The sequence below is a fragment of the Orycteropus afer genome, unplaced genomic scaffold (genome assembly GCF_000298275.1).
Source record: "Orycteropus afer afer isolate SDZICR_OR568_19922 unplaced genomic scaffold, OryAfe1.0 scaffold00120, whole genome shotgun sequence".
Classification (NCBI taxonomy): domain Eukaryota; kingdom Metazoa; phylum Chordata; class Mammalia; order Tubulidentata; family Orycteropodidae; genus Orycteropus; species Orycteropus afer.
In genome coordinates this window covers 5,253,174-5,272,450 of record NW_006921707.1, presented here as the reverse complement: position 1 = coordinate 5,272,450, position 19,277 = coordinate 5,253,174, and the positions used below count along the sequence as shown (strand labels likewise).

Below are 19,277 nucleotides of genomic sequence, written 5' to 3'. Positions count from 1 at the left end.
CCACCAGCCACTCCTCGGAAGGAAGGTTGGGCAATCCTACTTCCATAGTGATACTGCCTCGGAAACCCAAGGAGGGGTGGCTATGAGTCGGGGCCTACTCGAGGGCAAATAACCTTGCCTTTGTTTGTTGTTAATTTCAGTTCTTCTGTTACTAATTTCAGTGTGTTAAAATAACTTCAAGATGAAGAACTACTTGATTTAAAGGGATATAAATAAACTCACCTTTTGGGATCTACAATTTTGTAGAGTTTTCCATTGTGGGTCTGGGTCATACTTTTACTACTTGATAAAATGTAAACTTCACCTGTTGAAGAGAGAAATATAATAAATTAATTCACAGTATCACAAGGCCTTATTTCCTATTGCCTATGAGTCCGGGCCGACTCGACGGCACATAACAACAACAACAACAGCTTCTGAAAAGGATGTTATGGGGTTTTCACTAAAGATAAAGGAAAAAGTAACAAGGAAGTTGAAAAGAAAATGAATGCAAGTGGAGGAATTACTATTTATTTTGTCAAGTACTCTACATAGTTTATATCATTTAATCTTCACAAGAAATCCATCCTAATTTTAAAATTAAAAAATAGCAAAAACAAAAAACAGACACTGAATACTTCAGTTTCAAAAGGTGCAACAGCTTTCCTCATTTTCTTATACGGCTCTTGAATTAAAGCCAAGGAGTTTCACAATAAAACACAATTTAGCAAAAAGTATTGACTTTAACTGTGGGTATACAACATGTTGTAGCTTTTGGAGAGTAGATTGTATATGTTTTATATGTTGATTCTGCTTGCAATACAGTATTAAGTGTATATATACATATTTGAGGAGCTCTGGTAGCGTAGTGCCTAAGGCACTTGACTGCTAACCAGAAGGCTGGCGGTTCAAACCCATTGGCCACTCCTCGGAAGAAAGATGGGCAATCTACTTCTGTCGTGATACTGCCTTGGAAACCCAAGGAGGGGTCGCTAGGAGTCAGGTCCGACTTGACGGCACATAACAACAACAACAACATACATATTTGGGATATTTTAACCAATTATAGTGAGCTAATAGGATGATTGATGATGAGTTATTTGTAGCAAGCTCTAGGGAAATCAGAATAGTTCATTCATAACATCTTAACATTTATCTCTAATTCCACACCAAACACTTAATCCCAATTTGTATATTTAAAATCAGAGTTTTCCGATTACATTTTAAAATGTATTACAAAAGATTAAAGAGAGAAAGGGTAACTTGCTGATTGCTTTGTTTGAGTAGGAGAAAATTAATTGTAAAATGCTTTCAATGCTGGAATAAGGAAGGCACAGACTGGACTTCTCTTTGTTGAATCATTATATTTCTGTGGGTCTGAAATATGTTATATGTGTTTCAGGAGTCTTGTCTCAACCCCTTATTAATCTTAGTGAATGGCCTGGAACCTTTTCTGATGAATTTCCCATTTGATGTGGGAAACCAGATCTAGACATTCACAGAAAATGTTCTGATTTCTGCAGGAAATATATATTCTTTTTTATTGTCTAGAAATTCATCTCTGAGGCTAACTGAGCATAATAGGCCATGGTTCCTTTGGATATTGTTCTTTAACATGAATCATTATGAAAGCCACATTTATCTTTGTAATTTAAAACCAGTAGCATTTTCACTCAGTGATTACAATTTTAACTATTTTAAATTGCACTATTTGAGTACTTTTGCTTGTTAAGTCACATAAAAGTAGCTCTGGTAGCATAATGCCTAAGGCACTTGACTGCTAACCTGAAGGCTGGTGGTTCAAACCCACCAGCCACTCCTCAGAAGGAAGGTTGGGCAATCTACTTCCATAGTGATACCACCTTGGAAACCCAAGGAGGGGTCCCTATGAGTTGGGGTCGACTCGAGGGCGCATAACAACAACAACAACAACACAAGTCACATAAATGGGATAATATACGAGCAAACAAATATATTGTATGCTATCACCAGTATGTTGTTGTTGTTATCTGCCGTCGAGTCAATCCCGACTCATAGCGACCCCTCCTTGGGTTTCTGAGGCAGTATCACTACAGAATTAGGATTGCCCAACCTTCCTTCCAAGGAGTGGCTGGTGGGTTTGAACTGCCAGCCGTCTGGTTAGCAGGCAAGTGTCTTAGCCACTATGCTACCAGAGCTCATCAGTATAGTGATAGTTTTTATTCTGTTGGAATAGATTATTAGATTTTTTTTTTAACTTAAACTGTGAGGTTTTGTTGCCTGAGGGGCAAAAAGAAAGAAAAGAAAAATAGGAAATATAGGGAAAGTTGGGAAGAGGTTCCAACAAATGTTTATTTACTCTAAGGGACATGAATAAAAGGAAACGTTTTTTGATATAGAACATGAACAAATGGTTCAGGTGCATAGTAAAAAAGTATCACTAGACATTTAAAAGATTTCTGTCTTTTCAACACTCAAAACATCTCTCTTGTTCCTGGTTTCCATTGCTTCACATTTCCCTTCTTTGTATCGTTCTGGAATGCAAATATGATTTAAAGAGCCCTCTGTTCACTGAGAACATACTAGAGGAGAATACTTAACTGGACAATCTTTGCTGTAAAATTAAACTTCCAAAAAACAGGATGGGATTATCATACTAGCAGAGCAAAATCTCTTGTGCAAGAGAGCAAGAATGGAATTTAACAGAAATACACCCACTCCTCACTTATCGACATGGTTAGATTCCAAAGACCAGGTTGTTACATGAAATTGTTGTAATGCGAGAGTTGAGGGTCATGGCCCACCTTCAGCACTGGTGCACCACCCCCTGTCACATACCACCTATTCGGCACCCCAAGTACATTTTGGGAGTGCATGGCACAGTACACCCCCATTCCTCACCAAGTCTTCCCCACCACTGTGGAGCTTGCAGGGGTTGGGGGTGGTGGTGGTGGTAGTGGTCAGATGTTGCCCACTGCCTGCCACCTCTCAGTACTTACCCTGGGTGGGAGCCCCACTCATCCTCCATCTGTCCAAACCCTTCATAGTTCCATTACTTCTCCTCTTTCCCACCTCCCTCCACTAACCTCTCCAGCACCCTTGGGTCCTACCTTGGCCTTCGCTGCCCACCCACAACCTTGTATTGTCCCACTGTTGCCCTGTATCCTCTGTGGCCAGACGGACATGTCACAGGCAAATAGGAGAAGACATTTTGTGGCTGGGCTACTTCCCCTCAAGTGGCCAGATCATTGCAGGGGCCTCCAGTATATCATTTGAAGTGGCCCACAGAGAATGCCCTAGGCCTGGGTACAGCCCTGTGTGGGGCCTGGATCATTGGAGGTGCCACCTAATAATTTGTTCAAACTTGTCATAAATGTAAAACATCGGATAACGAGATAGTCGATAAGTGAAGAGTAGGTGTAGTTTGTACAATACCTAATTCATCCTCTCCAAATCCCAAGATGTGACCTGAAAAGTAGCCTCTACAGGAACCACTGTTGCCAAGACAGAGTGGTTTTTCTTGCCATTGCTTGGTCACTGGACTTTGCTGGAGAGTTAAGAAATTCCTATAATGAAAACATACCATGAACCTACAATGAAAACATGCTTTTGCTTAAACACTACAATAAAATCTTTAAAATAAAACTCATATTTAATCACTGTTGTACAATAGACCTTGCTTCTAGAGGGAAAATAACATTGCCCATAAGTGTGTGAATACTGTGAAATTTCCAGATGGGAAGAAAGTACTTAAAGATAACACTTTGGAGGGGGGCACTAAAAGTACCTGAGTATGAGAAAAGCCCTCCCCTTCATCCAGAGAATGATACTTCCTCTCCAGGACTAGACTCCATGCTGTGCTATTAATCAGAGAGAGGGACAAGGGGAAGAGCATGGGGTCAGTACACTTTTCTAGTTCTTGTTAGCAACCAAGCATATCAGCTGTGAAATATGCCTGAATGCCAGCAACTTGGGAAACAAGATTCTCATTTGGGCCTCAACAAAGATTTTCCTATAATCATCCACAATATGAGCTCTAAAATGTAGGCTAAAATTTAGTCTTGTAGTATTCTTACCTACAGAGAGAAATTAAATTCTGTGGCCCAAAGTCCTGGAAATTTGGCAAAAATGAAAATTCTTAGTCTTCCAAGATAAATTCCTAAAATATTTATTCAACTTATATAAAATAGTGGTTTTCAAATTACTCATTTCATGATAAACTTATCTTATGGATAAGGGAAAAACCTAAATATTATGAAAATTTATCTGAAGAATTTTCTGCCTTTAAATTTTATTTTATTAACTTCAAGAAGTCTTTTTTTTTTTTTTTTTTAAGCATCTCTTTGGTAGTTCCTCAAATAAACCACCATATGTAGTAGACTAAAAATAAATAATATTATTTATGTGTGTCCCAGACCTGACTCCCAAAGGGCAACAATCATTTAAACGTTTTATGGCAATTTGGCAACTAATCAATGGACACGTGATTTAGTATATCAAACTGTGGTATCAGGAAACATACCCATTACGGTCTCCAAACACATAGCTTCCATACAGTCTTTCAGACTGACAACCTCGGTAAACAAATCCACCAACCAAAGGACCATTACTGAATGGCTTGAATTCTAAAAGTGATGGCTCACTTTCTAGAAAGAAACAAATATAGCATTAGATCAAATGAAACATTTTCATAAAGTAAAAGTACAGGCCAACTATTATTATTTATTAATTAATTTATTTTAATTATGAAATGCATTATATGAGGCAGGAGGTAGAGCATCACTACAGATATTCAGTGAAAATAACTTCTCATTCTGCTTAAATATTATTGGAAATAAAGGGCCTTCATGTATAGCTTAATGAAATGAGAATGCTCTGTATATGCTTTCTATTATAATTACCAAGACATAGCAAGTTTTCAATTAAATTAGAATCTTAATATTTTGGAGATCATGGCTATTCCGTTATTTATTTTAGAATCAAAATATTTTTAAAAAGATAATTATTGTTTTTTAAGTTTTGCAGAAATATTTGTGCATATACTTAGTATATTAAGCCAGAGCTCTCTCAAGTTATACGAAATGTTTAAAAGTTCATACTTTAGTGAAAATAACAACATAGTACATCAGTACATCAAAGAGCTTTAAAGTCACATTTATTATATATTAATAGATATTGTCACTTAGTCAAGAGTTATCTTCATTTAAAATGTTTTAATCATTTTGATTATAGAGCCGTGTGCTTAACAAAGTCTACTCTAATAATTCCCTCTGTACATGTTTATAGTCATATATCTCAACCTTTCCATTCATGTCATCATAATAAAAAACCACTGCCATTGAATCAATTCCTACTCATAGCGACACTCATAAGGTTTCCAAGGCTGTTAATCTTTATGGAAGCAGACTGCCTCATCTTTCTCCCATGGGGTGGCTGGTGGGTTCAAACCTAATCTTTTGGGTAGCAGCCCAATGCCTTAACCATAGTGCCACCAGATCTCCTATATTTAAATATTTCTATGGTAATTACAATGAAGAAGAGCTAAAGCCAGTTGCAAATTAATGTGAAAATTGTTTCTTACGTGTTCAATACCAAGTAAGTCACTATCAGGGAGCTCTGGTAGCGTAGTGCCTAAGGCACTTGACTGCTAACCAGAAGGCTGGTGGTTCAAACCCCCCAGCCACTCCTCGGAAGGAAGATGGGGCTATCTACTTCTGTAGTGATACTGCCTCGGAAACCCAAGGAGGGGTCGCTATGTGTTGGGTCCGACTCGATGGCACATAACATCATCAACAACAACAAAAGTCACTATCAACAGGCAGCATTTTAGGCAAAAGCTTTTGTGGAAATAGGATGATTTTAAAGTCCCTCCTCCCATGTGATTAAGTTAAATATGATATTACAGAAAAGTAGAAAAAATAAATTTTAAATAAACAGTGTGCTGAAAGGCAACATAATTGAATGATTAAGGTCACAGACTCTGGAGTCAGATTCAAAAAAACCAAAGTCACTGTCATAGAGTTGATTCTGACTCATAGCGACCCCCTTTGTGTCTTCAAGGTGGTAAATCTTTACAGAAGCAGATTGCCCAGGCTTCCTTCTATGGAGTGGCCGGTGGGTTTGAACCACCAACCTTCTGGTTAGCAGTCAAATGTCTTAGGCACTACACCACCAGAGCTCCTTTTGTTGTCAGATTACTTGGGTTCAAATCCTGACTCTGCCACTTTATGTTGTGTAATGCTTACTTAACCTTTGTGTGTCTCAGTTTCCTCATTTGTACAATGCGTCCAGTAAGTGTGCCTATTACATAGGGTTGTTCTAGGAATAAAATTAGTATGATTTTTAAAGTGTTTACTACAGGGTCTGGCATGTACTAAGCACCATGGACATGTTTGTTAAACACACAAATGTAGGGCTATTGATATTGTAACGAATTTCAGCTAAACCTCAATTAATCTGATCGTAGAATTTTGGTTAAGCTACAGATATAGCCAAAATTCCATTGATCTAGTGACTCATTCGATTTTTTTTCAAACCACATTATTCTTTGGTTTGGCTTTTATAAAAAGGGCACACACACATACCTGAAAAAAAAAGTAAAATAACTGAATACCACATGAACTAACACAGCTGCCTCATTTCTGTTGCTAAATAAATATCTGTATTGAATGAGTAACTAGGAGAAGCAAACTATTTAATAGTCTTAATCTACTAAGTGCCCTGAATCATAATAATATTTGCTATATTACTTCCTTCAAAAGGAGAAATATTAAACATTGAAACAATTAAGTGCTTTGGACTTCATTATTTTTCAGCTTTATATTCACATGTATCTATAAACAACCTAGTAACCAATTAATAAAAATAATTTTAAAATGTCCCATTTCCATGACTTGGGTAAATAAGACGTTTTTATTTTTTTACCAGTAAATTACTTTGTGTTCTCTAGAATAAATAAGTGCCTTTTCATAAAATCCACTCCTATTTGAAACACTTAATATTTTTCCTAATTGTTGAAAACTGCAACTCAGGTATTGAAAAATGTCTTACCTTTTTTGTTTTTTCTGTATGAAATGTTTATTTTGTTAAATCAGTATATGTTATTAGTCTTGATTCTCATGTAAATAGAGTATAACTTTGGAAAGTTCATTAAATGTTTTTGACCTACAGGGTACCATTCAGGTCTCCTTACTCAGTCCATAAACCAAAGCTGAACCTCAAACTTGTCACCAATGAGTTGATTCTGACTCACAGTGACCCTGTAGGACAGACACCTGCCCCACAGGGTTTCCACGGCTGTAAATTTGTGAGAAAGCAGACTGCTGCATCTTTCGCCTGTGGAGCTGCTGGTGAGTTTGAACTGACAATCTTTTGGTTAACAGCCAAGTGCTTAAACACTGTGCCATGAGGACTCTTATTCAATCCATAGGAAACGTATGGACTCTTTAGGGTTTGTAAAAGTAATTGGACCTTTAAAAAATGAGCGCTTTCACTCCTTCCTCATTGCTAGGTCAGTGTTTTCATGCTCATTTTACAGAAACCCTGTCTGTTTAAATTATTATACTAAAATAAAACAGAACTCAAACTAAAGCAAAATCATCAAATTAAGCTCTACTTACCATAATCTTTCCCCTTTGTTATCTGTAGGATTCTGGCTGATGATCTGTTCTTTCCATTGGAGTCTGAACAAAGTATTGTTAAATTGATGTTTATATCCGTGGGATGACGATCCACTGCACATCTGCATAACAAAAGAGGGTATCTTTTTTTTTTTTTTTTAATGATTCCTACCAGGGTGTCTTCCAAGCTCAGTCTGGAGGTTCCTGATACTGGGACCCTTTGTGGGTTGGCAAGGATCCTACGGGCTATTCAGTTTGGATCCTTTAGAAAGTGATGAAGGAAATATCTTGATGTGTTTACTTTGCTGAAAATGGTCTCTGGAGGATATTTTTAAATTTCTCTTGGTATCTCCCTCCACTGTGAATGTGCATGCTGACATAATGCATTTGCTAGTGTGTTGTTAAAGAATACTGCATGTATAATCCATTGGTGAAGTATTTTGAATAAGTGTCATCACCAAGTCACAGGTGCAATACACAATACACTATTATTGGTTTTGTGTTTCATACATGGAATTGCTACACTAACAAAGGAAAGCACATATTCCATTCAGGGAATAAAATAAACCTGGTCACCACAACCATTGAAATTCTTTCACAGTGACTCTGTCTTCAGGACCTCCACCCCTAATCTGGGGCCAAAATACCTCTGTAACTTAAGCTGCTAACTCTAAACTCCATGAGGGTAGGAGCACATCCAACTTATCATTGTACTACTCCTGGCTTAGTTCATAGCTGGGACCATAACAGGGGCTCAGTATTTATTGAATGTTTAAATCAATGAGGAACTGGGTTTTGGGGGAGTGGTTTGGGTTCAAGAAGAACAAGGCTGAAAAACACAATGTTTGAAGTTATTACAGATGTGGAAAACAAGCTTGCATTTTTTTTTTTCTTTTGATATCTTGGTATTACTGACACTTTGTTGTTGTTGTGTGCCATCATGTCGATTCTGACTTATAACAACCCCATGTGACAGAGTCAAAATACCTCATAGGGTTTTCTTCCCTGTAATCTTTATGGAAGCAGATTGTCAGATCTCTTCTTCCACAAAATGGCTGGTGGGTTTGAATCACTGATCATTTTGGTTAGCAGCCGAGCGCTTAACCACTGCACCACCAGGGCATCTATTGACACTTTAGCCAAAACCCAAACCTCTATTACTGTTGAGTTGATTCTGACTCATAGTGACCCTGTATGACAAAATAGAACTGCCCCATAGGGTTTCCAAAGCTATAATCCTTACGGAAGCAGATTGCCACAACTTTGTCCCAAGGGTAGCTGGTAGGTTCAAACCACCGACCTTTTGGCTGGCATCTGAGCACTTACCCATGACACTGTAACTGAATAATTTGTTCTGTGGGCCTGTTCTGCACATTGCAGGATGTTTAGCAGCATCCTTGGCCTCCACCCACTAGATGATGCCAGTAATACCCTTCCCCCAATTGAGACAACCAAAAATGTCTCCAAATGTTGCCACATGTCCCCTGGGGGCAAAATCCCTTTGTTCAGAAACCTATCTGGCTAACAAAATACCTTACTTAAAAACCAAACCACTCAAAAAAAAAAAAAAAAAAAAAACCTGACTGCCATGGAGTCCATTCTGATTCATAGCGACCCCCATACGGTTTCCCAGGCTATAAGTATTTACAGAAGCAGACTGCCTCATCTTTCTCTCATGGAATGGATGGTAGGTTCGAACCACCAACTTTTTAGTTAGCAGCCAAATGCTTTAACCACTGCACCACCAGCTCTCCTTAATCAAACCAATAGGGCTATTAAATAAATTTAAAAAAGAAAAAAAAAAAATTAAAAGTAGGTCCTGGGTCTTAAGGCACATAGCAGTCATAGGTAATAATTATTTAAGTAAAACCAGATGAAACAAAAATTATTGGCTCCATATTATCCCATTCATGATGGGAAACTATAATACCTGCTAAAGATGGGTTCCTTGTTTTGTGACAACAGTCACTTTATTGTTTTCTTTAATTTAATGATTCACAGACTACAATGCCCAGCAGGGATCATGGCACAGGGGCATGCTGTGACTTAAGGTGGAACTAAATCCACAATAGGGTAAAAATCTATCTTTTTATTACCTTTCTTTTGAAGATGGAGAAACTATGACAAAAAGAACCTTGACCTGTTTCCTCTAACTAGAAACAGACAATCTGGAAAAACAGGCCAAGCCTCCCAAAGGTGGTGTTGCTGGAGGCCATGAGCTCTACTGCTGGCTGAATACTAGGTCCACTGAACTACTTGACCCCTTTCACCCTGAGTTTCTCATGAATAAAAGAGGCCTAGTACCGGCTACCTTAGTGCAGCTGAGGAGAATAAATGAGATAATGTATGCAGGATACTTAATGTAGTATCCAGAATTAAGATGCTTAATAAAAGTGAACTTTACTTTTAGGCAATAATTATTTCAGTTTCTTTTCTGCTTTACTAAATCATCTTCTGCTTAAAATACTCTTGGAGGGAAATGGAATAATAACCACTTTTCCTTCAGCCCTTTGCCGCCAGAGGAGGTACAAACTCACGACCCAGGCATTCTGCCACACATACGGTCTGTAAGGCTCCCACTGAACTCTGTGTTTTTGCACTGAAGGTTCAGGACCCCCAGGATGTTTTCACGAAAGCCCCAGTGGGATTGTGGTGACTCAGGCTGCTTGACTTCAAAGTGCTGCTTTGTGGTGGTATCTGTGAGTTCTGAGCTATATGAATGGAATGTGACAGTTTCCTCCACATCCTGAACCCACCTTAAGTATTCCCTGTCGCATAGATTTTAAGATCGGCTGAGATGCCAAAGAGGAAATGAACTGTAGACTTTGACTTTGATGGAGGGGAGATGAAGGGCATGAGGGATTATAAAAATAAAAAGTTTGAGAAATACTCACCTTGCACATAGTGAACACTCAATAAACATTAAATAGCAATAATAACCTAGCTAGTAAATGAATGAATGTGGCCAGATGCTTCTTAGCATGAATAATAGACCACAGACAGGATGAAGCATTCATCATCGAATTTCTATATTATGCTTCATAGCGTTTTGTAAATGTACCAAAAATTTCTCACTCTACATACTTCTTAAGTTTTCCTTTCTTTATGGTTAATTATAGTATATCAAACAGTCAATATAAATTCCTTTAGTGCTTGTAACTTTTTTCAAGAGAAAATATATTGAACAGTTAGCCCAACTCCTTGGCAAAATGATACTGCACCATCATGGAGCTCTGATAATGAGAAATGTAATTGACTTAACACCTACCAGGTGTCAGAAACTATATTTCCTGCTTTAATTATATATTTTTATTGAATCATTACAGCATCCTTGAAGGCAGTTATTATCACCCCCATATAAAATATAAGGAAATTAAGATCCAGAGGGACTTAAGGAAACAAATCAAAAGGTTTATTATCTCTCTAAATTGTTCAGGTTGAAGGCTTACTCATTATACTGGCCTCACGGTATTAAGCTAATAATGCTGTTAGCTGCTATCAGACTGGTTTCAGCTCATGATGATCCCATGTACAACAGAACAAAACTCTGTCAACCCCATGAACAATTAATGATACAATGGTTGTGATCCATGCGTTTTTCCTTGGCTGACTTTGAGAAGTAGATCATCAGGCCTTTCTTCCTAGTCTATCTTCATTTGGACCCTTCACCAAAACCTGTTCAGCATCACAGCAACACACAGGGCTCCACGGACAGATGAGTGGTGGCTGTGCATGAGGGGCCTTGGTAAGGAATCCAACCCGGGTCTCCTGCACAGAAGGTAAGAATCCTACCACTAAATCACCTCTGGCCGCATTATCTAATAGTCACTCAAAATAATTTTAAGGAGAATTTTTCTCTATGAAATTGTCGTTTCAGTTATTCAATTTGCCTTCTTAATCTGGTTCACACACACTTTAATGAAAGGATGCTAAGTGCTCGCTTAGATAATGACCTGGTATGACTTCGGAAGCACTGTACAACCTTAGATCTCACTCTTGCCTGCTTGATGGCCCAGAGGCCCTTTTTCTTTTCTCAGCTTCTGAACCCCAGCCTTATTTTAAGGTTTCTCACCTGCCTGGATCATGGAGCCCATGGGCAAACACTTCAGGGGGCTGGTTGGTGCTGTTGAAGTGTGGGTTGCTCCTTGGTATGGAATAAGGCACATTACACATGTCTGTGTCCACATCGAGCCGTAGCACTGAGCCTGTGAAGTCACTGAGAAATTGGGAGACAAGATAAGTGCTTTTGTTTCTATTTTGTATTTCACTTAAAGTAAATCCAGTAAGGTTGCTCTATGGGTAAAAGAATCATTTCCTTCCTGGAGACAAAGTTATTAAAGTTCCTAATTCTACATTGTGGGAAATGAAACCAGAAGTGGTGAGGTCCAGACAAAGGGCAACACCAAGATACAACCCCATGGTGCCTGAAGATGGCAGGGTCAGAAACACATTGTCTTGTGCATTGTTTCTTTATTTTTCCTCAACCCATGTATTTTATGCTCCGTAAGATGCTTCATTGGCTATGTTAGTGCATTATTCAGAGTGTTGGGAGGCAGCAAGGATGCATCTGGCTGGTGAACACCAGCTGCTCACACAAGCATGGTGCAGCCTCTAGTGCTGAGTGCAAGCTCCGGAGACCACCGCACAGAGCCAAAGAACAGTGAGTCATAGATGATGTCTCTGAACAGAGACTTTAAAAAATATTACATCAGCACATTACTGAGTTTCTCTTCATTTTATAAATATAAAGTTTACGTTTTACAAATATAAAATTTGTATTTTACAACTATAAATTTATATTTTTATACATACAAAATTTACATTCTACAAATGTATCTTCATTTTATAACTGAAAACAAAGTTAAATATGTATTGATGTGATACAATTCAAAGATGGTTTGAAACTGGCTGGCTCAGACCCTTTCTCTTGATACTTCAAATATTTTAATATGAAAAGGAAGCCACTTGCTGCCATCTTTTACCTCAACCCATCCATTTCTTCCATATCATCCAGTGTGATCATTCCATCTCCAAGAATAATGTACAAAAAGCCATCGGGACCAAACAGCAGTTGTCCTCCCAGGTGCTTTCGGTGGAGCTCTGCAACTTCAAGAAATACTCTGGCTGTTCTCAAATCAACTTGATGTGGGTTTTTTCTGCATTGTGGGAAGGAAACGGTAGCATGATTGTTAAAAATATAAGGTGACTCCACCAGAAAGTAAATAACACACAAATATGAAAGCAAGCATCTGACACATAAAGAAAAAAAAAAAAAAAAAAACTTGAAGTGGAGATAGTGAAAATAGCTGAAAAAAAATTACATTATTTTCCAAATTTTGGAAATTGCATTTAAACTGAAAATTAGTTGAAAAAAGTATCAAAGCCATCATTTCCCTTCAGACCATATGGGCCTTTAAGCAATGTGGAGATTATGGTTGAATTACTGCCACCTTAGGGCTAATTATTTCTAACCTTTAAATTAAAAAAAAAAAAAAAAATGAGCTTTAAGATGATGAGAAAATAAAAAAATTATGTGTCTGCACTGTAGTGATACCTGGATACTGTGTATTCCACAACCCGAAGAATGTGGTCGTGAGGCCCGATAGCCCACCGTTCTTGGTTGGTGGTATAAGACACATACAGCTTTCCATTTTTCTTGTAATTGGGATGGAATGCAAGGCTTAGCAGTCCTCTTTCATCTCCTCCCTGCAGTCAAATGAAAAACACAAAGAATTGTGAAGTTAATTATGTACCTTATTGTGTTTCAACTGGAACCCCAAAAGAGTCTCTTTTCTTCTTCTGGATAATCTTTGCCCAAACTCTTTTCTTTTCTTCTGTGCCTACTGCACAAAAAAGGATTATAAAACATTTCACTTTGTGGAACTCTTTAAGGGTTAGAACAAGACAATTGTCTTGTGTGGTTATCTATGCACAAGACTCTTACACCACTTTTGTCAAGTGATTTGTGTGTGTAATCTTGGGAGGCTCGGAAGACAAGTTTAAGTGCTGTGGAGAATTCTTTCCTGGGTTACTAGGTTGCTTGTAGTTCATAGAAGACAAATAAAAAGGTTCATAATCAGCAGTCACTTCTAATCCAAGTATCCCAAACCTAAAACACAGTGTGGGCTGCCAACTCCCACTGTCTTGGCAATATGTTTAGAAAACAGTTAAATTGCTTGTGTAATATGTAAACCGTTGTTTTACCCTGGAGGCATCCACATCAGTTGTCACAACGATGGTGGTCTGTTCATCATAGTTAGGTAATAAGCAGCCTTGGCCTATCTACATAGAAATGAGATAGAAATAAGGCCTTTTTACATATATCCCTTCCCTGCACAGAGTTTTTCTTAGTGGCATGGAGAAGTAGGAGGAGAACTAAAAGCCAGGGTTGGGGTGGGGTAGGAAAAATGCTAGGGAGGAAAGGGGACACTAGGAAATAAAATAAAAATCCCAAACAACTTTCTTTTGTTATTATATAAATGTCAAAGACTGTATACATTAAGCATGCCAAATGCTGTAACAATTAAAACATCATCATGTTCTTTAAATAGGAAGGCATTTTATTTTTATTTTCTGCTCATTCAGCTTGCAATTTCATGAAATTCAATATGGCCTTAGCATTTGTTTTATCCCACAAGTAGTCTAGGAATTTCTGTAATGAAGTCAAAGTATCTAAAATTATCTAGATCAAAGACTTAAAGTTTCATATTCTAGCAAGGCAGTCAACACGTTCTGTGTAGTCTGATGAATTATCTACAACAGTGAAAAGGAAGACATAGAAATCAAACAGTGTAACTGCTGCTAGGACATCATCTTATAAAGGTTATTTCGTTAAACATCACCACATCCCCTGTGGCAAAATGCTATGAGGAGAGAAGTTATGCCCTTTGACATGTTAGAGGAGAAGAGGAAAAATCCATAATACAAATTCTTCACAAGCTCCTGCTCAATCCTGAAAATACTGTCAAACTGTTGTCCCCAGAACAGCATGTGTTACTAGAGAACTGTTTGTAGCTGATTTTCTAAATAACCTTCTCATGGATTTGAGAATATAAAATTGTAGGCATGAAAGTTCATTGTTAATAAACATTGTTTGATTAGTTTCCTGAATACAGAAAATTGTTTTCAGCTCTATATCACCAAATGTGGAAACATTCATGCTTTAAGAATTGTATAAAGAAAGTAGATACAAATATCCCAGAGCTACCAAATCATTAGTCAAATATGAAAACTGTCAACTTCATTTTTTGCATCTGACAATATGCTCAATTTTAATGAAAAAAAAAATCTGAAGGGCGAGACTCTGATGAGTATGATTTATGAATGAGCCTTTTTAAATATAATTTATTATGATCATTTTAATACTGACTTGCTGTTTTTCTTCTTACAGCTTCACTAAATGAATATGAGATATTAGAAGCAGAATGTGTAACTAAGATCTGATTGTAGAGAGGCCACTGCACATTTAAATTTCCTTGATGAATTTTAAGAGGAGGCCTAGGGGTGGGATTTAGTTTGTGTTTTTAATTCCTCTACTGAATATATTCCCCTCTGAAGTTGTGAATGCAGGTTAAGTACTGCATGTCCCCTTTACAAATGTTTGTGTCTCATTATGAGAAGCTTTTGCTGAAAGTAGTTCCTTTTTATTTATTTTTTTTAAGTTCTTTTGTAGTTTTTAATCAAATCATCCAGAATAAAATTTAGGTTGGATAGAAACATAATTTAAAACTGTGTTGGTTACTTTTCAGGAATTAGGAATGAAGAATTAATGCATTGTGGAAAGATAGATAGGAAAAGAGATTTAAACAAATCCACCAGTGACAGAAGACAATTGTTCACTTTGGAGATTCACCTATCACATGAATGAATCTGGGGCATTGCTGACATTCAGTCAAGTGGCATATATGGGAAATGAATGAGGCATTTAAATGACAAGGAAATAAATAGAAATCAATACATTTTAAAAATGTCAGTAATTCAGAATTTTTAGGTTATAGGATTTATGTTTAATTAATTGCTGCATATGATTTAATATTATTTTTCTAGTTAACTTTCAAATGCAAAGTAGTGTTGTAGTTACTTTAGAAATATAAGGCACTTAAGGCACTTTGGAGAAATATTCACTTGCACAATTACATTTTTGATGAAAAAATGTGTTATGCAAACACCCTACAATATTTCTAGAAACCAGATTTTTACATTGTACAGTACACACAAGTCCTAAGTGTTCAGAGATTAGGAAGAAGAGATATACTTTTGCTGTGTCAGGAGGTTAAATTATTGATAGGCCCACATTTAGCTTGAATTAGCCTTCAGCAATAAATTGTCTGTTTAATTAAAATATTTTACTGTCAAAATATTATTTAACTCTTAAATATAAACTCATCCTTATGATCTGAGTTATTTTTCAAAGTCTATATGGAGAAGAAGGAGTTTTGATAGCATAAGTGTGTAAGGCTTTTGGTTGCTAACCAGAAGGCTGGCTGTTCAAATCCACCAGCTGCTCCATGGGAGGAAGATGAAGCAATTTACTTCTGTAAAGATTTGCAGCCTTGGAAACCCAATGTGTGTCACTATGAGTAAGAATTGACTCAATGGCAGTGAGGTGTTTTTTTTTTTTTTTTTTGAGAAGTTCTGGAATTCCCATTCTTTGCAATGTTATTCATAATTTGTTATGACCCATACAGTAGAACACCTTTGCATAGTCATTAAAAAAGAAAAGGTGTGTATCAGGATTTTATCCTTTCACCAGACTTACTCAATTTGTATGTTGAGCAAATAATCCAAGAAGCTGGGTTATATGAAGAAGAACATGGTAGCAAGATTGGAGAAAGACTCATTAACAACCTGTGATATGCAGATGATACAACCTTGCTTGCTATAAAGTCAAGAAGACTTGAGCACTTACTGATGAAGATTAAATATTACAGTCTCCAGTATGGATTACACTTCAACACAAAGAAAACAAAAATTCTGCCAGCTGGACCAATAAGCAACATCATGATAAATGGAGAAGAGATTGAAGCTGTCAAAGATTTCATATTACTTGGATCCACAATCAGCACCCAGAGAAGCAACACTCAAGATATCAAACAATGTATCAAATTGGGCAAATCTGCTGCAAAAGACCTCTTTGAAGTATAAAAGTGCAAAGATGTCACACTGAAGACTAAGGTGCACCTTACCCAAGGCATGGTATATTCAATCACCTCATATGCATGTGAAAGCTGGACAATGAATAAGGAAAACCACAGAAAAATTGATGTATTTGATTTGTCATGTGGGCAAAGAATATTGAATGTACTGTGGACTGCCAGAAGAATGAACAACTCTGTCTTGGGAAGAAGTAAAGCCAGAATGCTCCTTAGATGCAAGAATGGCCAGACTTTGTCTCTCATACTTTGGTCATGCTGTCAGAAAGACCATTCCCTGGAGAAGGATATCATGCTAGGTATAGGGTCAGCAAAAAAAGGAAGACCCTCAATGAAATGTGGCTACAACAATAGCCTTAAGCATGGCAATGATTGTGAGAATGGCACAGGACTAGTCAGTGTTTCATTCTGTTGTACATAGGGTCATTACGAGTCAAAACTGCCGTGATGACACCTAATAACAACATATGGAGAAGTATGCTGATGGGACATTGAAGGGTTAAATTTGGACTAGGGTCAGTTAAAAGTTAAAAGTCACACTATCAGAAACACTGTCAAACAGTAAGATCTCCAGCACCTCTAAGGTTACTTCAACTCTAGACTTCACCAGGACATTGTCCCAGGTTGAGAGACTAAATTTTAGGGCCTGGAGCCTGAACTGGCCACAAGACCAGATCTCCTAGGCTCCAGTCTTCCCCTTTCTGTTACCTAATCTCCTTTATATTATTTCTGTCTGTGTTTACAAGGAGCTCTGGTGGTGTAGTGGTTGAGGCATTTGGCTGATAATCAAAAGGTCAGTATCTACTTCCGTAAAGAAGTAGAAAAAGCCCACTATCTACTTCCGTAAAGATTTACAGCCTTGGAAACCCAATGGGGGTCACTGTTGTTGTTGTTGTTGTGTGCCATCGAGTCATACCTGACTCATAGCGACCCCTCCTTGGGTTTCCGAGGCAGTATCTCTATGGAAGTAGATTGCCCCATCTTCCTTCCGAGGAGTGGCTGGTGGGTTTGAACCGCCAGCCTTCTGGTTAGCAGTCAAGTGCCTTAGCCGCTATGCTACCAGAGCTCCTTTGGGGCTCACTATGAGTCAGAATCGACTTAATGGCAGTTTTGGTTTTGGTCTTGGTCTCTGTTTATAGCCTCTTTCTGTTGATCTCAGCCGGAACGCTTATGGGTCCCTTCTCTTTACTCTTGTTTCAAACTCTGATTAATTCAGCCTTAGGGAATCAGAATAGTCCCTGGACCGTACAAATAGTTAATGCATTCAGCTTCTAACCAAAAGTTTGGCTAGAGTACACCCAGATATGCCTGAGAAGAAAGTCCTGGTAATCTGCTTCTGAAAAACCAGCCACTGAAAAGCCTATGGAAAATAGCTCTCTCTGACACACATCGGAGTTACCATAAATCAGAATCAACATAAAAGCAACTCAGCAGGAAGAGTCAATAATGTCCTATATCAATGATAATGATTCTCTTTTCATTTTTTCCTATCCTTTCCCTTCATTATATGTGGTTTTATCAGAATATATGGAATTAAAATCATACACTTATTCCAGAAAAGTAAAATTATTAAACAATTTCTAGCAATGAGTATCTGGAGATTAGCTGAGCCATGCTAGCCAGGCCACACCCCCAAGAGGCAGGAAAGCAGGGGAAAGAAAAGCCAGGGGAACAACATAATGAGCAGTGGAAGAGTTTCAGGTAAAGGAGAGACCGAGGCCCCACCCCTAAGAGGCAGGAAAGTGGGGGAAAGATAAGCTAAGGAGACAACAGAGTGAGCAACGGCAGGGATCCAGGTAAGGGGAGGTTTTGAACAGCTATAGGTGACAAACTTATCTGTCAGTTTGTCATACTGTGGTGGCTTGTGTGTTGTTGTGAAGTTTGAGGCTGTGCCACCAGTGTTTCAAACACCAGAAGGATTGCACATGGTGCACAGGTTTCAACGCAGTTTACAGACTGAGACAGACCAGGAAGAAGGAAGAGGCCATCCACTTCTCAAAGAATTGGCCAAAGAAAACCTTATGAATAGCAGAGAAACACCGTCTGATACATTACTGCACAACTTCATGAATAGCCTGGAAACACTGATGAATACAGTGCAGGAGGACAAGCCCCTTAGATTGGAAGGCTCTCAAAATATGACTGTTAAAGAGCTGCATCATCAGAGTAGAACCAGCCTTAGTGATATGGATAAAGTAACACTGTCGAGACCTCCATTTGCTGATGTGGCATGACACAAATTGAGGAGAAACAGCTGCAAACATCCATTAATAATCAGAAAATGGAATGTATGAAGTATGAATCTAGCAAAATTGGAAGTTGTAAAAAATGAAATGGAAAGCATACAGATTGAAATCTTAAGCATTAGTGAGCTGAAATGGACCAGTTTGGGCAATTTGTAATCAGACAACCATATGATCTACTATGCCGGGAATGACAATTTGAAGAGGAAAGGCATGGCATTCATCATCACAAAGGATGTTTCAAGATCTGTCCTGAAGTACAATGCTGTCAGTGATAGGATAATATCCACATGCCTACAAAGAAG

General features: G+C 37.9%; 1 protein-coding gene across 1 annotated transcript in view; it reads right to left on the bottom strand.

Annotated features, from left to right (window-relative positions):
• The window catches only part of LOC103199756 (hedgehog interacting protein), a 141,473-nt gene that overhangs the window by 34,133 nt on the left and 88,063 nt on the right, over window positions 1–19,277 (bottom strand). Inside the window, exons 5-11 of the mRNA XM_007944100.2 lie at window positions 13,132–13,283; window positions 12,560–12,733; window positions 11,650–11,793; window positions 7,578–7,699; window positions 4,481–4,604; window positions 3,394–3,524; window positions 223–304 (exon numbers count right to left, since the gene is read on the bottom strand). Coding sequence (XP_007942291.1) covers window positions 223–304; window positions 3,394–3,524; window positions 4,481–4,604; window positions 7,578–7,699; window positions 11,650–11,793; window positions 12,560–12,733; window positions 13,132–13,283 — 929 coding nt within the window. The remainder of the gene's footprint in view (window positions 1–222; window positions 305–3,393; window positions 3,525–4,480; window positions 4,605–7,577; window positions 7,700–11,649; window positions 11,794–12,559; window positions 12,734–13,131; window positions 13,284–19,277) is intronic.